General features: G+C 36.6%; 1 protein-coding gene and 1 pseudogene across 1 annotated transcript in view; one reads left to right on the plus strand and one right to left on the minus strand.

The window, feature by feature from the left end:
- The window catches only part of DEPDC1B (DEP domain containing 1B), a 106,215-nt gene that overhangs the window by 30,030 nt on the left and 54,501 nt on the right, over window positions 1-21,684 (minus strand). The window contains exon 7 of the mRNA XM_081524315.1: window positions 21,267-21,407. Within this exon, the coding sequence (XP_081380441.1) occupies window positions 21,267-21,407 (141 nt within the window). The remainder of the gene's footprint in view (window positions 1-21,266; window positions 21,408-21,684) is intronic.
- LOC145519080 (small ribosomal subunit protein eS1 pseudogene) lies at window positions 17,472-18,328 on the plus strand (annotated as a pseudogene).

A 21,684-nucleotide genomic window follows, 5' to 3' on the forward strand; every position in this document is an offset into this window, starting at 1 on the left:
CTCTCACTGTTTGCAGACGACATGATTCTCTACATAGAAAACCCTAAAGACTCTACTAGAAAATTACTAGAGTTGATCAATGAATATAGTAAAGTTGCAGGATATAAAATTAACACACAGAAATCCCTTGCATTCCTATACTCCAATAATGAGAAAACAGAAAGAGAAATTAAGGAAACAATACCATTCACCATTGCATCAAAAAGAATAAAATACTTAGGAATATATCTACCTAAAGAAACAAAAGACTTATATATAGAAAACTATAAAACACTGATGAAAGAAATCAAAGAGGACACAAACAGATGGAGAAATATACCGTGTTCATGGATTGGAAGAATTAATATAGTGAAAATGAGTATTCTACCCAAAGCAATCTACAGATTCAATGCAATCCCTATCAAGCTACCAATGGTATTTTTCACAGAACTAGAACAAATCATCTCACAATTTGTATGGAAATATAAGAAACCTCGAATAGCCAAAGCAATCTTGAGGAAGAAGAATGGAACTGGAGGAATCAACCTGCCTGACTTCAGACTCTACTACAAAGCCACAGTCATCAAGACAGTATGGTACTGGCACAAAGATAGAAATATAGATCAATGGAACAAAATAGAAAGCCCAGAGATAAACCCACGCACATATGGACACCTTATCTTCGACAAAGGAGGCAAGAATATACAATGGAGAAAAGACAACCTCTTTAACAAGTGGTGCTGGGAAAACTGGTCAACCACTTGTAAAAGAATGAAACTAGAACACTTCCTAACACCGTACACAAAAATAAACTCAAAATGGATTAAAGATCTAAACGTAAGACCAGAAACAATAAAACTCCTAGAGGAAAACATAGGCAAAACACTCTCCGACATAAATCACAGCAGGATCCTCCATGACCCACCTCCCAGAATATTGGAAATAAAAGCAAAAATAAACAAATGGGACCTAATTAAAATTAAAAGCTTTTGCACAACAAAGGAAACTATAAACAAGGTGAAAAGACAGCCTTCAGAATGGGAGAAAATAATAGCAAATGAAGCAACAGACAAACAATTAATCTCAAAAATATACAAGCAACTTCTGCAGCTGAATTCCCGAAAAATAAATGACCCAATCAAAAAATGGGCCAAAGAACTAAACAGACATTTCTCCAAAGAAGACATACAGATGGCTAACAAACACATGAAAAGATGCTCAACATCACTCATTATTAGAGAAATGCAAATCAAAACCACAATGAGGTATCATTTCACACCAGTCAGAATGGCTGCTATCCAAAAGTCTACAAGCAATAAATGCTGGAGAGGGTGTGGAGAAAAGGGAACCCTCTTACACTGTTGGTGGGAATGCAAACTAGTAGAGCCACTATGGAGAACAGTGTGGAGATTCCTTAAAAAACTGGGAATAGAACTGCCATATGACCCAGCAATCCCACTGCTGGGCATATACACCGAGGAAACCAGAATTGAAAGAGACGCGTGTACCCCAATGTTCATCGCAGCACTGTTTACAATAGCCAGGACATGGAAGCAACCTAGATGTCCATCAGCAGATGAATGGATAAGGAAGCTGTGGTACATATACACAATGGAATATTACTCAGCCATTAAAAAAAATACATTTGAACCGGTTCTACTGAGATGGATGAAACTGGAGCCCATTATACAGAGTGAAGTAAGCCAGAAAGAAAAACAACAATACAGTATACTAATGCATATATATGGAATCTGAAAGATGGTAACGATAACCCTATATGCGGGACAGAATGAGAGACACAGATGCATGGAACAATTTTATGGACTCTGAGGGAGAAGGTGAGGGTGGGACGTTCTGGGAGAATGGCATTGAGACATGTGTATTGTCATATGTGAAACAGAGCACCATTCCATGTTCGATGCATGTGACAAGGGCTCGGGGCCGGGGCAGTGGGATGATCCAGAGGGATGGGAGGGGGAGGGGGGTGGGTGGGGGGTTCGGGAAGGGGAACACATGTAAACCCATGGCTGATTCTTGTCAATGTATGGCAAAAACTATTACAATATTGTAAAGTAATTAGCCCCCAAGTAAAATAAATAAATTTATAAAAAAAAAAAAAAAAGAAAAAAAAAAAAAAAGAAATTAAAGAGGACACAAACAGATGGAGAAATATACCGTGTTCATGGATTGGAAGAATTAATATAGTGAAAATGAGTATACTACCCAAAGCAATCTATAGATTCAATGCAATCCCTATCAAGCTACCAATGGTATTTTTCACAGAACTAGAACAAATCATCTCACAATTTGTATGGAAATATAAGAAACCTCGAATAGCCAAAGCAATCTTGAGGAAGAAGAATGGAACTGGAGGAATCAACCTGCCTGACTTCAGGCTCTACTACAAAGCTACAGTCATCAAGACAGTATGGTACTGGCACAAAGATAGAAATATAGATCAATGGAACAAAATAGAAAGCCCAGAGATAAACCCACGCACCTATGGACACCTTATCTTCGACAAAGGAGGCAAGAATATTCAATGGAGAAAAGACAATCTCTTTAACAAGTGGTGCTGGGAAAACTGGTCAACCACTTGTAAAAGAATGAAACTAGAACATTTCCTAACACCGTACACAAAAATAAACTCAAAATGGATTAAAGATCTAAATGTAAGACCAGAAACAATAAAACTCCTAGAGGAAAACATAGGCAAAACACTCTCCGACATAAATCACAGCAGGATCCTCCATGACCCACCTCCTAGAATATTGGAAATAAAAGCAAAAATAAACAAATGGGACCTAATTAAAATTAAAAGCTTTTGCACAACAAAGGAAACTATAAACAAGGTGAAAAGACAGCCTTCAGAATGGGAGAAAATAATAGCAAATGAAGCAACAGACAAACAATTAATATCAAAAATATACAAGCAACTTCTGCAGCTGAATTCCCGAAAAATAAACGACCCAATCAAAAAATGGGCCAAAGAACTAAACAGACATTTCTCCAAAGAAGACATACAGATGGCTAACAAACACATGACAAGATGCTCAACATCACTCATTATTAGAGAAATGCAAATCAAAACCACAATGAGGTATCATTTCACACCAGTCAGAATGGCTGCTATCCAAAAGTCTACAAGCAATAAATGCTGGAGAGGGTGTGGAGAAAAGGGAACCCTCTTACACTGTTGGTGGGAATGCAAACTAGTACAGCCACTATGGAGAACAGTGTGGAGATTCCTTAAAAAACTGGGAATAGAACTGCCATATGACCCAGCAATCCCACTGCTGGGCATATACACCGAGGAAACCAGAATTGAAAGAGACGCGGGTACCCCAATGTTCATCGCAGCACTGTTTACAATAGCCAGGACATGGAAGCAACCTAGATGTCCATCAGCAGACGAATGGATAAGGAAGCTGTGGTACATATACACAATGGAATATTACTCAGCCATTAAAAAAAATACATTTGAATCGGTTCTACTGAGATGGATGAAACTGGAGCCCATTATACAGAGTGAAGTAAGCCAGAAAGAAAAACAACAATACAGTATACTAATGCATATATATGGAATTTGAAAGATGGTAACGATAACCCTATATGCGAGACAGAATAAGAGACACAGATGCATGGAACAATTTTATGGACTCTGAGGGAGAAGGTGAGGGTGGGACGTTCTGGGAGAATAGCATTGAAACATGTATATTATCATATGTGAAACAGAACACCATTCCATGTTCGATGCATGAGACAAGGGCTCAGGGCCGGGGCAATGGGATGATCCAGAAGGATGGGATGGGGAGGGAGGTGGGTGGGGGGTCCAGGAGGGGGAACACATGTAAACCCATGGCTGATTCATGTCAATGTATGGCAAAAACTATTGCAATGTTGTGAAGTGATTGGCCCCCAACTAAAATAAATAAATTTATAAAAAAAAAATAAATAAAATAAAAAAAAATAAAAAAACAAAACAAAACAAAAAAAACAATACTATAAAAGTGTGTCCAAAATTCTGAACAATACTGTTTTTATTCACAATGTACAAAAGAATACCTGGATGTTTATTAAACTTAAATACATAATTCAGGAAGACTTTATACACTTCAAGGCTTGATTCTGTCAAGTATCAGTTCAGTTCAGTCACTCAGTCATGTCCAACTCTTCACGACCCCATGGACAGCAGCACGCCAGGATTCTGTCCTTCACCAACTCCTAGAGCTTGTTCAAACTCATGTCCATTGAGTCAGTGATGTCATCCAACTATCGTGTACTCTGTTGTCCACTTCTCCTACTGCCTTCAATCCTTCCCAGCATCAGGGTCTTTTCAAATGAGTCAGTTCTTCACATCAAGTGGCCAAAGTATTGGAGTTTCAGCATCAGTCCTTCCAATGAATATTCAGGACTGATTTCCTTTAGGATTAATGGGTTTGATCTCCTTGCAGTCCAAAGGACTCTCAAGAGTCTTCTCCAACACTACATTTCAAAAGCATCAATTCTTCAGCACTCAGCTTTCTTTATGATCTGACTCTCACATCCATACATGACTATTGGAAAAACCATAGGTTTAACTAGACGGACCTTTGTGGGCAAAGTAATGTCTCTGCTTTTTAATATGTTGTCTAGGTTGGTCATAGCTTTTCTTCCAAGGAGCAAGCAAGTGTCTTTTAAAATTTCATGGCTGCAGTCTCCATCTGCAGTGATTTTGGAGCCTAAGAAAATAGTCTTTCACTGTTTCCCCATCTATTTGTCTTCTCTTTCACTTTCATCTAGAGGCTCTTTAGTTCTTCTTCGCTTTCTGCCCTAAGGGTGGTGTCATCTGCATATCTGAGGTTATTGATATTTCTCACTGCAATCTTGATTCAGGCTTGTGCTTCACCCAGCCCGGCATTTCACATGATGTACTCTGCATATAAGTTAAATAAGCAAGGTGACAATATACAGCCTTGACATACTCCTTTCCCAATTTTGAACCAGTCTGTTGTTCCATGTCCAATTCTAACTGTTGTTTCCTGACCTTCATATAGGTTTCTCAGAAGGCAGGTAAGGTGGTCTGGTAGTCCCATCTCTTGAAGAATTTTCCACAGTTTGTCTAGCAGGTATATAACTTTTATTTTCTGCTCTGATGCCTAGAATACTATAGGTGCTAAATTTAGTATATTAAGTGACTGAAAAGACTTGGGAGATCAGCTATACCACTATTTTGTTTGTTTAACAATCAAATGAGATTTTGAAAATTCTGCTCCCCTATCTTGGAAGACTAAACATTACTGAATATCTTCTAGGCCCCAATTACTATTAAGCAATTTTATCTGTTCACATTTAATCATTTTGACTATCCTGTAAAGTAGGAAACATTGCTCCATTTTGCAAACAAGAAAACTAAAGCCCAAAATAGTTAAGACCTTCAGACTTTTCTCATAAGCTAAGATTCAAACCTGCGAATCCCTTAAATATATCATTAACAACTTTGTCTCAATAAGTCCAACTTGGTTTTAATTTGGTATTAAAAGTGAATGGTCAGCAATTATTAATTATCAATTAAAAGATTTCACTCTCTACTTAATACCATACTCTATATACCTATTAACCTAGGGTAGGAATAGAGATGCAAACAGAATAGAGAATGGACTCGTGGACACAAGAGATGAAAACAGGAACAGAGAATGGACTTGTGAACACAGCAGGGAAAGGAGAAGGTAGAATGAGTTAAGGGAGTAGCACTGACATGTATACACTACCGTGTATAGAACAGCCAATGGGAAGCTTCTGTGCTAAACAAGTAAAGGGAGCTTAGCTAGGTGCTCCATGATGACCTGGGGGGGGTGCGGGGTTGGGGGGGAAGTTCAAGAGGGAGGGGATATATGGATACATACAACTGAGTCACACTGTTGTTCAGCAGAAACTAACACAACACTGTAATTATATTCCAATTAAAAAAAATTTTAATTTAAATTAAAATGAAGAACAACATTCATAATGATAAACCTAATTTATAAAGATTATGAAAATAGTTAACATTTATTAAGCATCTTATTATGAATCTAATAGTGTTCTAAGCTCCAATAGTATCTCATTTAATCTTTACAATAATCTCTATGAGGTAGATACTATTATAATTTTTATTTACATATAAAGGAAAATGAGGCTTAAAAGATTATATCATTTGCCCAAATCACACAGCTATTCAATAATAGAGAAGAATTTGAGTCCAAACAGTCTAGGCATGCATGCCCTAAATACCAGCCAATTACTTTCTAAGGATAAATTCATAGAAACAGAAATGTTGGCTCAAAGAATATGCACAAATATTCAATAAACAGATAGACAAATAAAATGGCATTCTTCAACTTGAGGCAAGGATTAGAGAATGAAAAGAACAGAGAATTTCTCAATGAAGCTAAATTTGAAACTAGCTCTTTTACAAGGGTCCAGAAAACCATTTTCTTGAGATTTCAAAATGAAAGCTGGTTTCAAAATAAAAACGACTGCCAATTCCCCTCCCACAAAGTAAAAACAAAATGTAGTTTTTTCCTGAAGATTAGGGATGAAAAACTGAATATAGCCCTATAAAATGTGAGCCATAGGTAAAAGGTACATTTATCTAAATGTAAAGGACAAATCATGTGATTTTTTTAAATCATGCGTAAAGGATGAACCATGTGTAAAAGGCAAGCATTTTTCAGTTATCTATTAATACCAGTAATATCTGAACAATACTTTCTGAGAAGACTTCACATTGTGGGGACAATCACATAAGATTGTGGGACCCTCACTTAAGTCCCCACAATCACCTTACTATGTAGGTAGGTAGAGATGAAATTTAGAGTATTTTTTTCCAAAAATGTTTTACTACAACTAAAATTAAGAAATATATCTTATATCACAATAATATATATACAAATACATAGGTATTTAAAACAAAAAAGTTTATAAACATGCTTACTCTTATTATCTACAGTGTACTCTGACATTTTATACACTATTCTATGGGTTTATTTGGTTTTTTTATTAATGCTGTTCTACTACATAGAATTCACATCCAACATGATAGTTTCTGAAACAATGGCCTATGAACTACTAAATTTGAACTGAGGACTTCATATAACAAATATCCAGGAATACACAGTCAGAAGTCAAATAGACATTCTAGTCTTGAATTTAGGAGGTAGGTATGAGTTGAAGATAAGAACTGAAAATCCTCATGGGTAGGTGATCCATGAAGTGCTATAGATGTGATCAAAGAGAAGATTTGATATTTCTATAATACTTAAGTCCTTCTGGGCATCCTGTCCCAAGGATATTATTTTTCAATCTGTTCAAATGTCAACATTTTTAGTTCTGCCTTTGAATCTTGGAGTGCTCCGTATTGCTTTCCTTAGTTCAAATACATGTAGAAATACTTAAATTTCCAAAAACTGTTTAATTTGAGCTGTCTGTTTCTATTTCCTAACTTCTTTCTCATTGCTAACCATTACCTAGTCTGTTTTTTTCTCCCTTGACAAAAGCACACTACAAGATTCAGGAAAAAATGACTGCAAGAGAATTTAACTTTCAAATATCCATGACAGTCTACAGTTGAAACATCTTCAACAAGTACTTGAAGTACTCACTGATTTTAAAGAGCTTCTTGATTTTTGTTTAAGGTTAGAAATTCAATGTTTTAGCTATTTTATTCTTTGGACTCATCTCATTTTGCTAAATAAAAACTAAAAGAGTAACTTTTTTCTTTTTTTCTTTTTTTTTTTTATAAATTTATTTATTTTAGTTGCGGGCTAATTACTTTACAATATTGTAATAGTTTTTGCCATACATTGACATGAATCAGCCATGGGTTTACATGTGTTCCCTAAAAGAGTAACTTTTTTCATCTTTTGTTATTTCTAAAATCTCATCATCACAGAATCACTGAATCCTCCTTCTCTTGAGAAAATAACAAGGGCCTTCTAGAGCCTCAGAGGTAACTTGTTACTTCCATTTCAGAATGATATAATAGTGCTTATCCTAATTATAGACTCTAAAGCTCTATCACAAATAGTTTTACATAAAAAGTCTTCCTATGATTTGAGAGAAGACATGGCTAGATAGCAACATATGATTATCCTGTCTCAACTTATGCATTGTTCCAATACTTTGTAGTTTTCAAAATGAAACAAACAAAAAATGTCTAATAGAAAATGTGTTACTCATCACTTTAAGTTCCATATTTTCACACCCATAAGTATGATAGGCATCATTGCTATTTATCACAATGAGAAAACAGGCCTAGAAAGGAAGAACAATTTACCAGAGTGGGTACAACTAGGTCAACAAACCAATAAGTTACCTGAGCTTCGTGATGCTTCCACTGGTGAAATAAGAATAATGAAAAAATAAACTAGTCGCCAAATTACTTAAGCAACTCATCTGAGACTTTTTCAATCAGAGAAACATTCTGTTATTTAGCTGAACTAAGGAAGGATAAGTGAACAAATAATTAAATCTCAAAGAAACCCAACTGCTCCTTATGAAAGCAATAAAATCAAAATCAATGGGAATTTGTAATGTTCTATGTTTTAGTAGTTAAGCGACACTTTTGGCCGTAATGACCAAGTGACAGGTTCAGAATTCTCCGGTGCTTTAAGTGACATCTATCTTTGTCACCCTCCTTCCCACTGTCCAAAGATATTAGATTTCTATTTTCAAATATTAGGAACACAAATTTTCATTTTTGCAAAGTAGACCTGATCATTCCATTAACATATACAGTAAGTTATTCCGTATGGGAGGGTCAAAACGGAAGTGAAATTTAAATACTTTTGAGAAGGGCTGGAGTTTCCAAAAAGTCAGTGGACCATGTCTGTCCAGCCAGAGAATACAAGAGACTTGAGAAGGGTTCACTGTAGTTTTCGAACATCCAAAGGAATATAAAAGTTAAGTCACAGTTTCATTTCCACTGAGAAGAGTTATAAAAAGGAAATGGTTTATTCTAAGCTGCAAGAATTCAAACTACACATCAATTGGTAAGAACTCCCTACCTACAAATGTTGTGGCAGTCTGGATGGGAAGGGGAGTTTGGGGAGAGTGGATACATGTATATGTATGATTGAGTCCCTTTGCTGTCAGCCTGAGACTATCACAACATTGTTAATCAGCTATACTCCAATATAAAATAAAAAGTTAAAAAAAATAAAGAAAAGAACTCTCTGCCTAAAAAGAGACATAGTAAGTGAGACTATTTCTCCGGAGACTTTTAAGGAAAAGCAAGCAAGTTGCCTTTGTGAACTGGCTTAAAAGCTGATACAGAGTCACACACAAACAAGATGATGCCCTTTCTGACAAAAGTGTCCCAAACTGCTGTAACACTTTTATGAGTTCTTTAGCTTTTATGATTAGAAAGTCTTTCACCTAACCCAACATCAGATAAATATCAACTATTTTAGATTTGCATTTTAAAAATTTAATTCTCTAATCCAGTTGGAATTAATCCTGCTAAATAGTCTAAAAAAGATCTTAATTTTTCGCCAAGTTTTGTCAATTATTCTGATGATTACTAGTATACTTACAAGTAATGTATGTGCTTAGCTATAGCCAGCAAATGCTTAGGCATTGCCTAAATTTCTATCTTTAAGAACTACCTAACTCACTTTATTCCAGCAGTCCTGACATTACCGTAGTCATTACATTTGGAGGTGATTCAGTATGCTTACCTTGGCAACTTCAAAAGCTCGGGCCATAAGCCTTGGGACCTGAGAGCAGAGAGCACCAGCAAAAACTCTGGACTAACGTGGGCAAGAGCCCCTCTCTCTGGTCAAGTGCACCAAATAGGCACTCTCTGAAAAAAAGAACAGCTTTTCCCTAGGATTACCATGGGATAAGGACCCTGAGACAATCTGAAGCATGAGGACAAAAAGAGATGGCACACAGCTCCAGAGGATCTCTACAAGTCACTATACACAAGAATCAAAGAGCAGAAAACCTAACTTCATGGATATTTCTAGATTAAAAAACACAGGAGGAGATCTCAGCCTTTGAGCTAGATGATCACTTCTAGTCTGAAAGTGAAAGTTAGTTACTCTGTAGTGTCAGACTTTTTGCGATCCCATGGACTGTAGTCCACCAGGCTCCTCCGTCCATGGAATTCTCCAGGCAAGAATACTGAAGTGGGTTGCCATTTCCTTCTCCAGGGGATATTCCCAACCCAGAGATCAAACCTGGGTCTCGCACATTGCAGGCTGACTCTTTTCCAACTGAGCCACCAGGAGTTAGATAATCAGTCCAGTGAATTTCAATGGCACTTTCTAAATTTCACCTCTAGGAAAAAGGGAACAGCAAAGGGCTGTTCAGCCTTTCAGACTAGTAGCACATAAATTAGGAGCCGCAAGCCCACCTGCCTGTAGGAGCAGACAAATGGAATAAATGAGCAGGAAAAGGGGTCAAGTGAACTTGACTTCACCATCTGAGAACAACAGCGAGCCCTGGAGTCTTGGTAAATTGGAATTCATGTCCCTGAAACACTGGCTCCCTCTAGTGGAGGCACCCATTACACAGCTATAGCAGCTTATACCACTGAAAATTCAAGATCCAAAACTGTCAGATTTCCCAATTTTTTAAAGAAACCAAATCATAAATTCTTATGTAAATTTCCGATTTCTTAAAGTTTTGCAATTAGTTATATTTTCTTTTTAAAACACACAGGTTAAACCAGATGTATTTATGAGACACATTTGGCCCGTAGTCTAGGATCTCAGCTTTTAATACTATACATCATAACAAGCCAGACAATTTTCCAAAACTCTTTCTTGCTCCCATGCTCGTCCGTGCTTCCTTTATGCCTGGTTTCTTCCTCAGGATGCCAACTTATCGCAAGCTACACAACTCAGTGGCTCCCAGGGAGCACGTGAAGCGCGAGTAGAGGCTGCTGTGCTGTCTCACTCACCCTGCTCAAGAATCAGCCAAACTCTGATGCTGATACAGGAACTGCCAGCTTGGAAAAGAAGATTACTATTCAGTTATGTTGTTAGGCCAGACTGCTGAGCCAAAGTAGATCATTTTCTTAATTATAACAGGAAGTCTTAAACCTCAAAAAATGTCTTCTTCCTTTTTCTTCATTTTTTTCTTTAAGAACACTTCAATATCCTATTCCACCTATCGATGACTGTTCTCAGGGTCACATTTCTGGCATCAAGCTAGCATTATTTCATGCAAGAAGCAAAGGAATGACCCTCAAAAGAAATCCATTTCCATTGAAACTGCTACAGAATTAGCTTCTACACAAAGTAGACTGATTACCTACTTTAAAGTATTTTGTCTAAAGGTATCCTATTTCAATCAAAGTAAAAAAAAAAAGGTTTAAGGAATGAGTCAGTCCTTCTGGGATTCAACCTACACAACTAGTTTGCATGTACTTAGATATGATAGGCTTTCCCAGATTCTAACAGGATTGCTACATTAGATAGTCTGTTATCCATATAAACAAATTATGGTCTTCCATAACTACATCATACATCTTCATTATGTAAAGATCTAAAAAATACAGTTTTCAATGCAGGGTGTCTGAAACATATTCACTTGAGAATGACTAATCAGGGACAGTTAATATATTACCATTTATACACATTAGTCTATTATTGCTGACACATAAGTATAATAAATTCTCCATTCTAACCATCCTTCTCCACCTCATACTCTCTATAGATAATATTTTAGATGGTGGCTGATTCTGCCATCAATCTAGAAACAACCAGCTTTAATTCCTAGATGAGATCAAAATGAGCAACTGGGGTTAGGATAGACAAGTGACATCACAAATATAACTGATTCAAATTGGATTTCATACATTTTTAAACACCTTCCATTTGATTTTCTAGAAGCCAGTTGCTCAAATGAGAATTTTTTCAGTCAGCTTCCACCAAGCTTCCAACTGACCCTGCCAATTTCAGGGGTGTCAAAAACCAAAGAAGTTGTATAGCAAGTCCAGGCTGCAGTACAAGCCTCCTGTCATTTAGACAGTACACAGAGCATATGCAATGGTGACCCACGTGTCTCTGCTCAACCACAGATTTGATGTCCTCAGCCATCACAGTTATCTCCAGAAGAGACGGAACTCAAAATAAAAAATAAATTTGAAAGGATGTTAGCTGTGTTGTTAGGTTACAGAGAATAGTGGTACAATATCACTTACAACAAGTTCAAATTTTCCATATGGGGAGAGGAGACAAAATGGTAGAGTGGAAGGACATAAGCTCATCTCTTCTTATGGAAACACCAAAATCACAACTAACTGCTGAACAAACATCAACAAAAAAATGCTCGAACCTACCCAAAAAGATACCCTACATCGAAAGACAAAGAAGAAGCCACAACAAGACGGTAGCAGGGACATGATAAAATCAAATTCCATACATCCTGGATAAGTGACCCACAAACTGAAAAAAATATTATACCACAGATGCGCCCCCACAGGAGTAAAAACTGTGAGGTCCATGTAAAGCTTCCCAGTCTGGGGATCTGGCAACAGAAGAATTTCTAAGAATCTGGCTCTGAAGGCCAGTAGGGTTTGATGGTCAGAATTTACAGGACTGGGGAGACAGAAACTCTACTCTTTGAGGGTGCACACAGGGTCTCACGCTTATCAGGACCCAGGGGAAAAAAGCCGTGACATCATAAGAAACTGGGCCAGACTTACCTGCTAGAACTGAAGGTCTCCTGTGGAGGCAGGGGGCAGCTGCAGCTCACTCTACAGACAAGGACACTGGTGGCAGTAGTTCTAGGGAGTACTCATTGGTCTCAGCCTTCTTGGAGGCTACCATTTTCTCACCAAGACTTCATCCCACTCAACTGCACGCATGCTTCAATGCTGGCACACCTCGGGCCAAACCACAAAGGTGGAAATACAGCCACACTCATCAGCAGATAGGCTATTTAGTCTTCTTGAACACACAACTTCCAGATAAACACACCCTCTGACATGGCTCTGCCCCCAAGAGGGACAAGACTCACCCACCAGTAGGCAAAACCACCCCCTCCCACCAGGAAGCCTGAACAAGCCTCTCAGACAGCCTCATCCACTAGGCAACAGATAGCAGAGGCAAGAAGAACTACAATTCTGCAGCTTGTGGAATAGAAACCATAACCACAGAATGTTAGACAAAATAAGACAGCAGAAAATATGTCCTAGATGAAGGAACAAGATAAAAACCCAGAAGAACAACTAAATGAAGTGGAGCTAGGCAATCTAAAAAAAGAACTCAAAGTACTGACAGTAAAGATGATCGAAGAGCTCAGAAAAAGAATGGACATACTGATTGAAAAGATACAAGAAATGTTTAACAAAGAAATAGAGAATAAACAAAGATGAACAATACAATAACTGAAATGAAAACACACAAGAAGGAATTAATAGCAGAATAACTGATGGAAGGAAGAGATAAGTGAGCTGAAAGACAAAATGGTAGAAATCACTGCCATGGAATAGAAAAAAAGAAAAAAAAAAAAGACTGAAAAGAAATGAGGACAGTCTAAGAGACCTCTGGGACAACAATTAAATGTACAACATTCGGATCATAGGGGTCCCAGAAGCAGAAGAGAGAAAGGACCTGAGAAAATATTTGACGAGATAATAGCTGAAAATTTCCCAACATGGGAAAGGAAACACGCCGAGTGCCACGCAAGGTAAACCAACCCAAGGAGGGGCACGCCGAGACACAGGGAGTCAAATCGACAAAATGAGCACCAAGAAGAAATATGAAAAGCAACAATGGAAAACAGCAAATAATATATAATGGAATTCCCAAGGTTATCAGCTGATATCTCAGCAGAAACTCGGCAGGCCAGAAAGAACTGGAACAATGTATGCAAAGTGATGAAAGGAAAGATCCTACAACCAAGAATACTCTACCCAGCAAGGCTCTCATTCAGATTCCATGGAGAAATCAAAAGCTTTACAGACAAGCAAAAGCTAAGAGAATTCAGCTTTGCAATATTTGCTATAGGAATTTCCCTGGGCAGAAAAGACCACAACCAGAAATAAGAAAATTACAAATGAAAAAGCTCACCGGTAAAGGCAAACATAGAGTAAAGGTTGGAAATCATCTACACACAAATATGATATCAAAACCAGCAACTGTGAGAAGAGAAACTAATGCAGAATATTGGAAACACATTTAGAACTAAAAGACCAGCAACTTAAAACAATCTTGTTTATATACAGACTGCTATATCAAAACTTCCTAGTAATTGCAAACTGAAAATCTACAATAGACACACAAACAAAACACAACACTCAAGTTAGTCAACAAATCACAAGAGGACAAAAGAGGAAGGGAAGAAAAAACACCTACAAAAACAAATCCAATTACCAAAAAAAAAAAAAACCAAAACAATTAACAAAATGGCAATAAGACCATACATACCCATAATTACCTTAAGCATAAATGGATTAAATGCTCCAACTAAAAGACACAGATTGGCTGAATGGATATAAAAACAAGACCTGTATATAAGATGCTCATAAGAGACCCACTCCAGATGCAGGAGCACACACAGACTGAAAATGAGGGTACGGAAAAAGGTTTTCTATGAAAATGAAAATCAAAAGAAAGTTGGAGTACCAATACTTATATCAGACAAAATCAACTTTAATAGAGACACTACATAATGATCAAGGGATCAATCCAAGAAGATGATATAGCAATTGTAAATATATATATGTACCCAGCTCCAATAGGAGCATCTTAATATATGAAGCAAATATAACAGCCAAAAAAGGAGAAATGACAGTAACACAATAATAGTGGAGGACTTTAACACCATTCTTGGATCAATGGACAGATAATCCAGACAGAAAATCAATAAGGAAACACAGGCATTAAATGACACATTAGACAAGATGATTTAATTGATATTTATAGAGCATTCCATCCAAAAGCAGCAGAACACACATTCTTCTCATGTGCACACAGAACATTCTCCAGGGTTGACCACATGCTGGTCACAAAGCAAGCCTTAGTAAATTTAAGAAAAGTGAAATTATATCAAGCATCTTTTCTGACCACAATGTTATGAAATCAGAAATCCACTACAAATTAAAAAACTGTAAAAAACACAAACAAATGGAGGCTAAACAATATGCTACTAAAAAACCAATGAGTCACTGAAGAAATCAAAGAGGAAATTGAAAAATTACCTAGAGACAAATGAAAACAAAAACACAACAATCCAAAATCCATGGAACACAGCAAAAGCAGTTCTAATCTGTGCGACCCTATGGACAGAGGAACTTGGCAGGCTGCAGTCTTGTCTTTCCAGGCAAGAATACTGGAGTGCATTGCCTTTTCTTCCTTTAGGGGATCTTCTCCATTCAAGGATCAAATCCGCATCTCTTACATCTCCTGCATTGGCAGGCAGATTCTTTACCACTAGCGCCACCTGGGAAGCCCCTCTAAGATATAAGTGTATAGCAATACAATCTTACCACAGGAAACAAGAAAAATCTCAAATAAACAATCTAACCTTAAGCTTCAAGCAAAAAGAGAAAGAACAAAACACCCAAAGTTAGTAGAAGGGAAGAAGTCATAAAGATTAAAACAAAAATAAGTGAAATACAGACAACAGAAAAGATCAATGAAACTAAAAGCTGGTTCTTTGAAAAGATAAACAAAAAAAAATAACCCTTAGCCAGCCAGATTCATCAAGAAAAAGAAAAGGCTCAAATCAATAAAACTAGAAATGAAAAAGAAGTTACAATGAACACCACAGAAATACAAAGGATCATAAGAGACTACTACAAGCAACTATATGCCAATAAAATGGAAAATCTAGAGAAATGGACAAATTCTTAGAAAGATACAGTTTCTGAAGATCGAACCAGTTAGAAATAGAAAATATGAACTGACCAATCACAAGTACTGAAACTGAAACTGATTTGAAAACTCCCAACAAACAATTCTATCGGACATTTAAAGAAGAGTTAAGACCTATCCTTCTGAAACTATTCCAAAACAGTGCTGAGGAAGGAACACTCCCAAAATCATTCTATGAGGCCACCAGCAACCTAATACCAAAACCAGATAAAGATATCACAAAAAAAGAAAATTACAGGCCGATACCAAAACCAGACAAATATATCACAAAAAAAGAAAATTACAAAGATAGCACAAAAAAAGAAAATTACAGCAGAAAATTACTGCTGAATATAGATGCAAAAATCCTCAACAAAATACTAGCAAACCGAATGCAACAATGCACTAAAAGGATCATATACCATAATCAAGTGGGATTTATCCCAGTGATACAAGGATTTTTCCATATTCGAAAATCAGTGTTGTACACCATATCAACAAACTGAAGAATAAAAACCATATCATCTCAGTAGGTGCAGAAAAAGCTTTTGACAAAATTCAACATCCACTTATGACAAAAACAAAAACTCCAGAAAGTGGGCACAGAGGAAACGTTGTTGTTCACTCACCCAGTCGAGTCCGACTCTTTGCAACCCCTGTGGACTGTTCCCATAGAGGGAACATATCTCAACATAATAAAAGCCATATATGACAAACGTACAGCAAACATCATACTCAACAGTGAAAAACTGAAAGCATTTCCTCTAAGATCAGGTATAAGACAAGGATGTCCACTCTTGCTCCTTTTTTCAACACAGTTTTAGAAGTCCTAGCAACAGCAATCAGAGAAGAAATAAAAGAAATCCAAATTAGGAAGAAATAAAGCTGTCAGTTTGCAGATGACATGATACATAGAAAATCCTAAAGATGCTACTAGAAAACTACTAGTGCTCATCAATGAATTTGGTAAAGTTGCAGGATGCAAAATTAATACACAGAAATCTGTTGCATTTCCATAAGCTAACAATGAAAGATCAAAAAGAGAAAGAGACAATCCCAGTTACCACTGCAACGAAAAGAAGAAAATACCTATCTAAGGAGGCAAAAGACCTGTACTCTGAAAATGGTAAGATGCTGATAAAGAAATTGAAGATGACAAAAAATAGAAAGATATATCTTGTTTGTGGATTAGAAGAATCAATACTGACAAAATTACTATACCACCCAAGGCAATATACAGATTCAGTGCAATTTCTATAAAATGTCATTTTCCACAAAACTAGAACTAAAAATTTTAAATCTGTATGGAAACACAAATAGCCAAAGCAATTTTGAGAAAAAAGAATGTAACTGGAGGAATCAGGTTTCCTGACTTCTGCTTATACTACAAAGCTACTGTCATCAAAACAGTACAGAACTGGCACAAAAACAGAAATAAATCAATAGGACAGGAAAGAAAGCCTAGAAATAAACTAAACATCTATGGTCAATTAATCTACAACAAAAAAGGAAAAGCCATGCAGTGGAGAAATGACAGTCCCTTCAATAAATGGTGCTGAGAAAATTGGACAGCTACATGTAAAAAAATGAAATTAGAACATTCTTTGACACCATGCACAAAAATAAACTCAAAATGAATTAAAGAGCCTTTTGGCTCTCTGAGCGGCATCATGGCGGTCGGCAAGAACAAGTGCCTTACGAAAGGAGGCAAAAAGGGAGCCAAGAAGAAAGTGGTTGACCCATTTTCTAAAAAAGATTGGTATGATGTGAAAGCACCAGCTATGTTCAATATAAGGAATATTGGGAAAACATTGGTAATGAGAACTCAAGGAACGAAAATCACGTCTGATGGCCTCAAAGGTTGTGTTTTTGAAGTGAGTCTTGCTGATCTGCAGAATGATGAAGTAGCATTTAGAAAATTCAAGCTAATTACTGAGGATGTTCAGGGCAAAAACTGCCTAATTTTCATGGTATGGATCTTACCTGTGACAAAATGTTCTCCATGGTCAACAAATGGCAGACCATGATTGAAGCTCATGTTGATGTCAAGACCACCGATGGTTACTTGCTTCGTCTGTTCTGTGTGGGTTTTACTAAAAAGTGCAACAATCAGATTCGGAAGACCTCCTATGCCCAGCACCAGCAGGTGCGCCAGATCCACAAGAAGATGATGGAAATCATGACCCGAGAGGGGCAGACAAATGACTTGAAAGAGGTGGTCAATAAATTTATTCCAGATAGCATTGGAAAAGACATAGAAAAGGCTTGCCAATCTATTTATCCGCTCCATGATGTCTTCGTTATAAAAGTAAAAATGCTGAAGAAGCCAAAATTGGAATTGGGAAAACTCATGGAGCTACGTGGTGAAGGTAGTAGTTCTGGAAAAGCTACTGGGGACGAAACAGGTGCTAAAGTTGAACGAGCAGATGGATATGAGCCACCAGTCCAAGAATCAGTTTAAAATGCAGACTCTTAATGGTGACAAATAAAAGATCTTATTTGTGGTAAAAAAAAGAAAATGAATTAAAGACCTAAATATAAGTAAGGACACTATAAAACTCTTAGAGGAAAATATAGGCAGAACACTCTTTTTGACATAAATTGCAACAGTATCTTTTTCAAGCCATCTCCTAGAGTAATGGCAATAAAAACAAACTAATGGGACCTGATTAAACTCAAAAGCTTTTGTACAGCAAAAGAATGGGGGCAAGGGAGGGGACATATGTACACCTATGGCTGATTCATGTTGATGTTTGACAGAAAACAAAATTCTGTAAAGCAATTATCCTTCAATTAAAAATAAATTTAAAAAAAGAATGGGGGCTTCCCAGGTGGCACTAGTGGTAAAGAACTCACCTGCCAATGCAGGAGACATAAGAGATGCAGGTTTGATCCCTGGGTTGGGAAGATCCCCTGGAGGAGGGCATGGCAACCCACTCCGGTATTCTTGCCTGGAGAATCTCATGGACAGAGGAGCCTGAGGCTATGGTCCACAGAGTAGCAAACAGTTGGACACGACTGAAGCGACTTAGCACACACACACAGCTAAGGAAACCATAAAGAAAACGAAAAGACAACCCACAGATGGGAGAAAATATTTGTAAACGATGTGACCAAAGGGATTAATCTCCAAAATTTACAAACAGTTCGTGTGGCTGAATATCAAAAAAACAAATAATCCAATCAAAAAAATGGGCAGAAGTCTCGACATTTCTCCAAGGATACAGATGGCCAAGAGGCATATGAAAAGATAATCAACATCAATAATTATTAAAGAAATGCAAATCAAAACTACAATGAGATATCACCTCACACCAGTCAGAATAGCCATTATCAAAAAAAATCTACAAGCAATAAATATTGGAGAGGGCCTGGAGAAAAGGGAGCCCTCCTACACTGTTGGTGGGAATGTAAATTGATACAGCCACTATGGAGACAAGTATGGAGGTTCCTTAAGAAGGAAAAGTAGAGCTACCTCAAAAACAGAGCTAGAGTGGGATCCAGCTATCCCACTTCTGGGCATATATCCAGAGAAAAACATGGTTTGAAAGGATACATGAACCCCAAGTTTCACTGTAGCACTGTTTACAACAGCCAAGACATGAAAGCAACCTAAATGTCCATCGATAGATGAATGGGAAAAGAAGTTGTGGTACATATATAAATGGACCTACTCAGTCATTAAAAGGAATGAAAATGTCATTTGCAGCAACATGGATGAACCTAGAGATTATCATACTGAGTGAAGTAAGACAGAGAAAGGGAAATAACATGCTATCACTTATATTTGAAATCTTAAAAAAATGATACAAATGAACTTATTTACAAAACAGAAACAGACTCACAGAGAACAAACTTATGGTTACCAGAGGATGGGCAGGAGGGAGGGGTAGACTATGAATCTGGAACTAATATGTACATACTCCTATATTTAAATAGATAACCAACAGGGACCTACTGTATAGCACAGGGAACTCTGCTCAATACTCTGTAAGAGCCTAAATGGGCAAAAAAACAATGAATACATTTATGTTTATGCATAATTGAATTACTTTGCTGTACATCTGAAACTAACAACATTGTTAATCAAATATATTCCAACATAAAATAAATTTTTAAATACAATTTTTTTTTAATTTGAAGTTCTTTTGTTTTAAAAGCAGATCATTTTACCATAAAACATTATGAAAATGGAAAATGACAAGAAAATCTAAGAATTGGTTTATAATCTTCTCTTTGGAATTATTTCACCAGTGGCATAAAGGCACTAAGTAGCTATGAAGAGAATCTACTCAATTAGTCCTTATGCATATTAAACAACAGCTAGTACTCATCATTAGGCATGACATTCACAAGTACACAAGCCTCCAATATTCCTTGGTGGAAAACAAAGTATCAAGAAGACCCAGTGGTCTCAAAACACAGTAACAGGCCTAACCCCTTCATCTGTTCTTAATATTGATCTCTCTGAAACAAACTCCCTCTTAGATTTATGATTTAAAATTGTTCCATGTTGCTAAAATTGTTCCATATCAGAAATCTTATGAAATCTTAAAATTTAAAGCATTGTGCTAAGACATTAGGTATATTATTCACATATTGCTGATACTTTGTTAGGATACTATGGCAGCATACATACTTTCCAAGAAGAAAATAAGACAGGAGAAAGGGAAGAGAAGGGGAAGCAAGAATGAGAAAGGGAAGGAAGAAGGAGAAGGTGAAGACTGCTAAACTCCACAATACTCAACACCAAAAGGATGTTAACATCTACAAATTTACATAACAGAGTATGATACCCACACAGTGATTTGGTCCTTAAAGCAAACATTTTTTTATAAGAAAACAATAATACTTATTCAACAATCACGATAGGAACAGAAAAAACTGATTTCCAAGGAGAAAGGAACAATATCAGAAAGACCGACACCAGTAATATTGATTTTCCCCTTTACCATGTTTGACAGTGTACAACATTCTGAAATATAAATATATGTAAGAAATTGCAGTAAGTTTTAGAGAATAATAGTTACATGTTTATTTTACATGTCACAAATAACAAACAATCCTACAAAACCCTGTTACTTCTATAAAAAGATTTCTAAATGATTATCTCTCACGGTTGACTATATGAAGTCATATCCAGAGTAGTCATGAACAGTAAATGTCAAATTTACATTCTTCTCTATCAATAAATGTATATTTTTTTGTACAAAAATGGCATGAACATATTATTCTTTCCTAAGAAATAAAAACTACTGGTCCATGTTTAGGTTTATTAATAGAGCTTAACTATTTTCTTTTCCTCCTGCATAGAGCAAGACTTCAACTAGGCAAGCAGCTCATTTGTTTTTATTTCAAAAATACTATGGAAATTGGGCTAACGGAAGTCTCAAGATAAAAAAAAAATGAAATGTTTGCATATCAATAGTGATATAAGTTCACTATATTCCAACTTACCTAATACACTGACAAACGCATCAAAAAGGTGAAACGTAAGTAGAGGCTCTTTCAAGTGACCATAGTAATCAGCTATAGATTTAAAGACATCTTTTTCAATTCCTAGATACATAGGCTGCTTCAAATCTGAACAATTAGGCCCTGTTAAAAAAGAGAAAGAAAAACATTAGTAAGGCAATCACCTGCAAGTATTGATATTAGTCTCTGTGCATATATGTGGTATGTACAGATATGCAAAATCAGAAAAGTTTTCAAGGGGAAAATTGATATCATACATTTTACTTATATAAATATGCTTTATGTCTAAACTGAAATCTATTATAAAACAATGAGGAAAACACTGGCTCACTTCCATTTTCAAAAACAAACCGGACTCTTTTATGACCTTCTGAAAGGTATTTTTATTAAATGCCAACAG

This window comes from Giraffa tippelskirchi, chromosome 8, assembly GCF_054371585.1.
Source record: "Giraffa tippelskirchi isolate mGirTip1 chromosome 8, T2T-mGirTip1v1.2.pri, whole genome shotgun sequence".
Taxonomy (NCBI): Eukaryota; Metazoa; Chordata; class Mammalia; order Artiodactyla; family Giraffidae; genus Giraffa; species Giraffa tippelskirchi.